We start from the raw sequence: 7500 nt of genomic DNA on the forward strand, positions 1-7500 counted from the left end.
ACCAAGATTATGCTTCTAAACAAAGGGGTTCATAAGCAGTAAGCATTTGATTGTCAGTATGCATTTTGGATGACCAAAAGTCCTATGTGGAGTTTCCATAGGACATTTTATGAAACCCATGAGCATATCTTAGTAAATAATGGTATAAAGTACTCATATTTCATTCTATATAGATCTACTTTTGAACAGCTTCACAAGACCTGGTGCTAGTGTAACGGGGCTGAATGTGTTATCAGGAACATTGACTGATGGTAGGGGGTGGGGCTGGTTAATAGTGTATGATTACGTTGTGGTGTGTATGTGGTTTGTTGCGCTCTTCTACAGGTGCATTCAATCGCCCCTTAATGGCAGACCTGCGCAGTTGGTGGTTGAAAGATTTAAAATGCCAATGGCGGCCTTTGACTGTGAGATTTTCTTGGTGGCAGTAGGCACCCCGCAAGGACTACCACCGAAGCCTGGAGAAGTAAAGGGGGCTCGGAAGACCGCAACGCACCTGGGAGAGGCTATCGTTCTATCAGAGCGGCGTACAGACCGGAATACAACGCACTCAATACATCTACGTTAAGGGAAGTAACTTGACCATCATTCTATGAGTGAGAGGGCCGTTATCGCGGCTGTTGTGGACGTCGATTTCTACACCTTTCCCCTGCAGTTCCGGAGACAGCTGAATCGAGCGGAGGCTGTGTTATACACCGTCACACCGTCAGGCATACCCACATTGTGTAGAGCATTATAGCCTGAGATCTCCCTCCTCTAGAGGGCGCCAGAATATGCTATTTACATATACTAGGCTATTGATTTGTTTTGTAGTCTTTCAGTGCTTTCATACTGGTCCTATACCGTAAACAGGCTGTGAACTTACATGGGCTATTGATTTGTTTTGTAGTCTTTCAGTGCTTTCATACTGGTCCTATACCGTAAACAGGCTGTAAACTTACATGGGCTATTGATTTGTTCTGTGGCCCTTCAGTGCTTTCATACTGGTCCTATACCGTAAACAGGCTGTGAACTTACATGGGCTATTGATTTGTTTTGTAGTCTTTCAGTGCTTTCATACTGGTCCTATACCGTAAACAGGCTGTAAACTTACATGGGCTATTGATTTGTTCTGTGGCCCTTCAGTTCCTTCATACTGGTCTTATACTGCAATTGGGTTGTGAACTTCACATAGGCTATTGGTTTATCCTGTGGCCCTTCAGCTCTTTCACACTGGTCCTATACTGTAAATGGGTTGCAAGCTTCCCCTAGGCTATTGATTATCTGGGGGCTTTTAGTCACCGGGAGTATTGAGTAGCTGTAAGGAAATCACACTAGCCTACTGTTGTTCCCTGTATTGTCTCTGGGGGTCAGGACACTTAAGTGCTTACAACTGGTAATGTATTTTTGTGTCGTGAACTGTTTGTCGTAACTGAACCACTCAATTTTTAAGATAATTTAATAAAACTGTTTTTATAAAATATCCTTCAGCGTTGCGTGTGTGTGTGCCTCAAGGGTCAACAGTTATAACCTGCTTCCCGTTACACTAGGGCTGAGTTGTGCTTCTAAGCCATAGTGACCTAGGGGGGTGAAATGTGGTCAGTTCCGAGATGCTTGTTATCCGGCAGAAAGAAAAAACAATATTCTAGCCTCTGTAACTCAGTGTCAGTACATCACACAGTTCTTCGGTTTGTTTTCCAAGAAACTACAATGTCTTCGCTTTCCAACGAGGTCAAGCACATGAGTATAGGCCACACTAGGTGGGAACTGTGGCCTCTGAAGCAGGCCCTGTGCAATTTCAGGTAAAAACTTGAAATTGGTATTGAGGATTAAGCTAGGAGTATTTTTCACCAGATAAAGTCTCACCCGTGCAATGTTTGTGTGTGAGGATCATAGAACACCTCTGTTTAAGTTTGGGTCCTAATCACTCGGGCACTCGGGCATACTGAATGTGGCAGAGATGCCTCTGTGATGACCTAGACAAGCTCTGTGGTTACAAAGGGCGCCACTAACCGTGAAGTAGGAGCTGTTGATTACGGAGGTGGTCATGATGACCTCTTTGGACGCGTCCACTCGGCTCCTTTTGACAGCTTCAGAGGGGACCCGCACCCTGTGGCCATAATATGTGTCCATGCGGCCCTAGTGGGAATCAAATAGGTTTCAACTTACATACAGCGAACTGCAGTCATAATGAAATACAGGAAAGTACTGTCTGTTTGGGGACTAACTAACTGCTCCTATAGTATAACCCTAATTTCTTCTGTAATATAACTGCCCCTGTGGTATGCCCATGACTAACTGCCCCTGAGGTATGCCCCTGACATGCTCAACACTGCTCATCTGATCTAAAGAGAACTAGCTCCCTTTTTTCTGGTTCATTACTTCAGTGCTGGACACTGTAGGAGACTACCGTGGAGAAGCTCTGGCTTATCCCTTACCTCTAATGAGGACGAGTTGACCTGTCTTTGTTTAAAGTCTGGGCTGTGTTGTCGACCTTTGATGACACATGTTCTTACATTCTGATTGTAGCACCTGCCAAAATTATTAAAAACAGTACAAAAGTTTCATCATGAGTTTAAAAAAAATCACAAAATATTAAACATTCATGACTTCCTAATCATTTAGTCATGACCTTACTTGTTTATGTTTTTGGATACTTCTTTGGATACTTACGCTGCAAAAGAGGGCTTTACCCGGCAACATTCAATAACCTCATTACAAGACATAGCTGGGGAAAGAGAAGAAGAAGGCTGTTGCACCACAATATTGATGAAAAAAGAACATTGCTTTATATTAAATATTACTATTCTATAGAGGTTAATAGGGGTTATAGAGGTTAATAGGGTTTGAGTTTGGGTTTGTAAAATGACTGTGAGGGCCAGATGTACAGAGAAAGCACTAATACCAAGTTTTTCTATGCGCAGAAAGCGAACACTGTGCTTTGCCATATTGCGGGGAATTTACTAAGCTGTCACTTCATTACATAAACAGCGCTCATCACTGTCCGTCTCCGCCCCCTCTACAACGCTACCACGAGCGCAGTTGAATAGAGTTAACCAATAAACATTAAAAATAATCAAACTTTAGTGATCATACATGATAAGATGTCAACGAACAGCAACATACAGAGTAGGCCTAGTAGTTATATAATCTACTTAAAAATACTTCAACTATTTACTGCATGTAGACTACGGCTATGACTTAATACCCTAGTCTAGTAGATTGGGAAGTCTATGTTGTACTATTAAAATTAGAAAGACAAACAAAAGTTAAGGGTGCTTTTGACATAGTACAATGAAGAAAACTGATACTCTGAATACTGATTGGAAGTTTTCGGCAAGTTGCTGTTTTCATACATATGGCGGAATACGTAATCAATCGCTATTAGCACTTCTCCTCCCCTGTGTTTGTGCGATACTCCCACTTTCCCCTGACCGTCCTATGAATGCATATGCATGACACGGAAAAGTGCAAATAGCTATTCTCAGTAGAGCTGAAGAACCCAATGGGTTCGGGCTTAATTTCCATGATTTCACATGGGCTCGGGCTTGCGCGGTATAGGCTAAATGAGCGGTCAGGTGATGCGTTTCGATTAGCTGCGGGAAAGATGTGAAAATGGATGCTGAGGAGGTGAAACGGAGGCTGGCCTCTGGCGATTACGTTTTGGTTGCACCGGCAAAGAAAGCAAAGTCTGAGGTGTGGAAAACGAGAATAATGAGCCAGTGGGTTGTGTGAAATGCAAAAGATGTGACATTCTGCAGAACGACAATCATATCGTTTGTTACAGCAACAAAACCCATCCCTGCAAAGGTGAAACAAACGGTAATAGAGAAGTGTGTCAGCTTTTGCTGTAAAGACATTAGGCCTTTTAATATCGAAAAGGCCTAAAAGGGGTTTGAAGAGCTGGCGCAAGAACTAATTAATGTCGGGGCAGCGTGAGGGTTCCTGTAAACTTCAGAGTGCTGAGATGTTCGGACTTGGGCTATTTTATTTCTTTGTTCCAACTTCCAAGTGGCCTAGGCTACGTTAGTCATGAATAAATGATGTCAAATGTTACTCATTCTTGACAAAAGGCAAAAGAGCTGCGTGCGTGCGGACATTTCCATAATGTTGGGCTGTAAACGGGTTTTAAAAAGCTCGGGCTGATTTCTGTGGGGCTCGGGCCGGGCCTAACTTTTAAGGCCCGATTACAGCTCTAATTCGCAGTTCCCGTGACAGGCAGTCTGCGCTTCTATCTGTGCGGCCTGTTTGCACATACCTTGCCATGTTTTTACGTGCACATTGTGAATCAAATATGCCTGAAGTGGGCGCAAAAACGTAAGTACATCTGGCCCTGAGTGTCTTCTTATTCACAGAAATTGATGCTTTTAAGTTTAAATTATGAAAACATGTTTAATTTGATATCTGGCCTCTCATTAACAAAGAAACAAAAATGTTCAGAGAGTTTGCCACTCTGTTCTCACTACACTGATGTCAGCCGTAGACCTGAAGTTCGCCTACAAAAAAAGCTTTGCCTATATAAGGAGATCCGGGTGTTAATTGAAGCTATGGAACTATGGCAAATTGCATTGCAAGTTAGCTCTAGTGTAGCAAAAATAGAAGTTTGCCATCTTCATGTAGGCTACCGAGGATCACAGGAGCCACTCGAAGGCAGAGGACAAAAGTGTGTTGAGCAAAACGTCTGCATTTCAGACTTCCTTGTCCCCGCGAGAGTTTAAATGGTGCGATAATTCAAAACCCCCATTTTATATTCCCATAGGAAAAATCGCAAAAGATACCACATCTCAAAGATGACAGGTCACCACAGCGGTGCTGCAGTAGCCCGAATTAGGAAGTTGGCACCGGAGATTTACTGGACTCACTGTAACATCTATCGCGAGGCCCTCACAGTGAAGAAGATGCCTGCAGAACGTAAGTCTACTTGACTCAGCTGTGAAAACGGTGGGCTTAATAAAGGCCTGACCGATGCATTCTCTCCTGTTAGACTTGACTCAGCTGAACACTGTGGACTTAATAAAGGCCTGACCGATGCATTCTCTCCTGTTTCATGTGCGTGGTGATGAGAAATGGGCCGTGAACATGTCCAACTTCTCCACACAGAAGTACGGAAGTTTTGCTTTCGGGGCTACAGAGAGGTCCAAATGTTTTTTTCAGGACAAAAGCTTCCTTTTATCAAATGTTTTTGAAGACCCCGTGTGGCTCAGTCAGCTGGCATACCCACAGCGAATACCGTTATCAGACAAGGCCGTGCGCTTCCTCTTTCCATTTGCGTCCACATTGTTTGCGAAAGGCTTCTCTACACTCACTGTAATTAAGACCAAATACAGAAACAGGTAGGTATTGAACCAAATCTGAGGCTGAAGCTGACCTTAACTGACTCGGACATTTCAGGACTGTGTTCAGAGCCATGCACACCCTTCTCATTCGTTACAAATAACCATCAGATTAAAATAGTTTGGTTGGTGGTATGGTTGTTAATAGTCACCCCTGTTGTGTGTTTGAATGCAGTGTAGATATTAGCCCATTCTTCATATCCTCAATGTAGAACAATAATATCCTCACTTACGTTGTCGTCTGCAGTGTGACATATCCCCCTTTGCTGTGAAAATGTTAGTGCAGTAGTTATTAACTAGAAAACGCAATTCCAGGGAATTACTAGTGCATGAAAATGCAAAACATATGGTGTGAAATATATTGTTAAAACAGATGATGTGCTAATTGGCAACCAACATGATGAGGTTTAATATAGTTGGAATGACTGAACTAAGTAGATGAGGTTTAATATACAGTAGTTGGAATGACTGAACTAGGTAGATGATGTTTAATATAGTTGGAATGACTGAACAGTTACAGTTTTTCTCAGTCGCTTTGGTGATTTTCTCACATCGCTATTAACATTTGCACAGCAGTTAGTGCATTTCTCAAAACAATTAGTGCAAACTGCAAAACCTAGTGGATAACCTGCAAAAGCACGTCACTTGCTCAAAATTGATAGTCCATTCCTCAAAAGCAAGTATTTATGTCAATGAAACTGTCAGTGTCATCAAAATGAGAAGTCTTGACACCATCGTTTATGAACAAGATAGTCAAATGGCTTTGTCATGTTTTCATTATGGTAGTTCTCTCAGTGTTTTCCAATGCAAAAAGAGGTCAGAACTCGGTGACACTACCTGAACATGCTCAAGACAGCACTATACAGTACTTGTAACCATTTGAAAACTACAGTAAAGTTACACATTAGGGGAGTAAGTGAGTACAAGACACTGAATACGTACGTTTCACAGTTTTACTGTATATGCTCTTTGCAATTCTACAGCACTGTGACAGAATTTGATAACCAGTTCAACAATTTTGTATGTAAAAAACTCACTAAATGTACTCAAGCAATGAAATGAAGACTATTAGTTTTATTGGGAACGACTATTCAGCATCCATAAGTATAGTTCATTTGGACTGACATGACATAAGCAAATGATAATGTTTAAAAACAGCAGAGAATTGTATGAAAGCAACTGATACATGTCCAAAAGCATTTGCAATTTGTTCAAAGGAAGGAGAAATTGCTACTATGATGTGCACAAATGACTAAATATTGTGGAGGTTGTACTAATAGTTATGAGAATTTTCATTCTGATCTGAAAAAAGCACCAAAGCGACTGAGAAAAACTGTAAATAGGTGGATAGTTTAAAAGGTTAAATTATTTGCTAGGTAGATGAGGTTTAATATAGTTGGAATGACTGAACTAGGTAGATGAGGTTTAATATATTTGGAATGACTGACCAGTTAAATAGGTGGATAGTTTAAAAGGTTTAATTATTTGCTAGGTAGATGAGGTTTAATATAGTTGGAATGACTGGACAGTTAAATTATTTTCTAGGTAGATGAGGTTTAAAGGAACTGTATGTAAGATTGTGGCCAAAACTGGTACTGCAATCACTTTCAAATTACTGTAGAGCGGTGTATCCCCTCCCCCCTGACTGGCAGAGCTGGCAACCGGATCTGGATGCCGAAACACTACTGACTTCGTGATTAGTAGATAGGTGGAGGGTGGCGCATCCGGCCAAAACACAACATGACAACATCAACATCAGTTGAGGGCTGCAACTTCACATTTTAAATGACAATATCCTGGCCGGACTACTGTTGTCAGTGATATAAGTATTTGAAATGAACATGATTTCTTAATGTCTAGTGACATATCAGGGCCATTTTATGATTAATTGAAATACATTTCTTACATATGGTTCCTTTAATGTAGTTGGAATGACTGAACTAGGTAGATGAGGTTTAATATAGTTGGAATGACTGAACTAGGTAGATGAGGTTTAATGTAGTTGGAATGACTGAACTAGGTAGATGAGGTTTAATATAGTTGGAATGACTCAACAGTTAAATAGGTGGATAGTTTAAATGGTTAAATTATTTTCTAGGTAGATGAGGTTTAATATAGTTGGAATGACATGCACTGTAATAACCTCCTTTGTTTCAGTTCAGTAACATTGCTGTTGTTAACATTGTCATTA

At 41.2% G+C, this 7500-nt stretch overlaps 1 protein-coding gene across 1 annotated transcript in view; it reads right to left on the reverse strand.

Annotated features, from left to right (window-relative positions):
* adgrg3 (adhesion G protein-coupled receptor G3) overlaps positions 1-7500 on the reverse strand; it is a 27673-nt gene that overhangs the window by 19557 nt on the left and 616 nt on the right. Inside the window, exons 2-5 of the mRNA XM_042073846.1 lie at positions 5543-5575; positions 2650-2704; positions 2415-2508; positions 1990-2115 (exon numbers count right to left, since the gene is read on the reverse strand). Coding sequence (XP_041929780.1) covers positions 1990-2115; positions 2415-2508; positions 2650-2704; positions 5543-5575 — 308 coding nt within the window. The remainder of the gene's footprint in view (positions 1-1989; positions 2116-2414; positions 2509-2649; positions 2705-5542; positions 5576-7500) is intronic.

This window comes from Alosa sapidissima, chromosome 20 (genome assembly GCF_018492685.1).
Source record: "Alosa sapidissima isolate fAloSap1 chromosome 20, fAloSap1.pri, whole genome shotgun sequence".
In the NCBI taxonomy this organism is placed as follows: Eukaryota; Metazoa; Chordata; class Actinopteri; order Clupeiformes; family Clupeidae; genus Alosa; species Alosa sapidissima.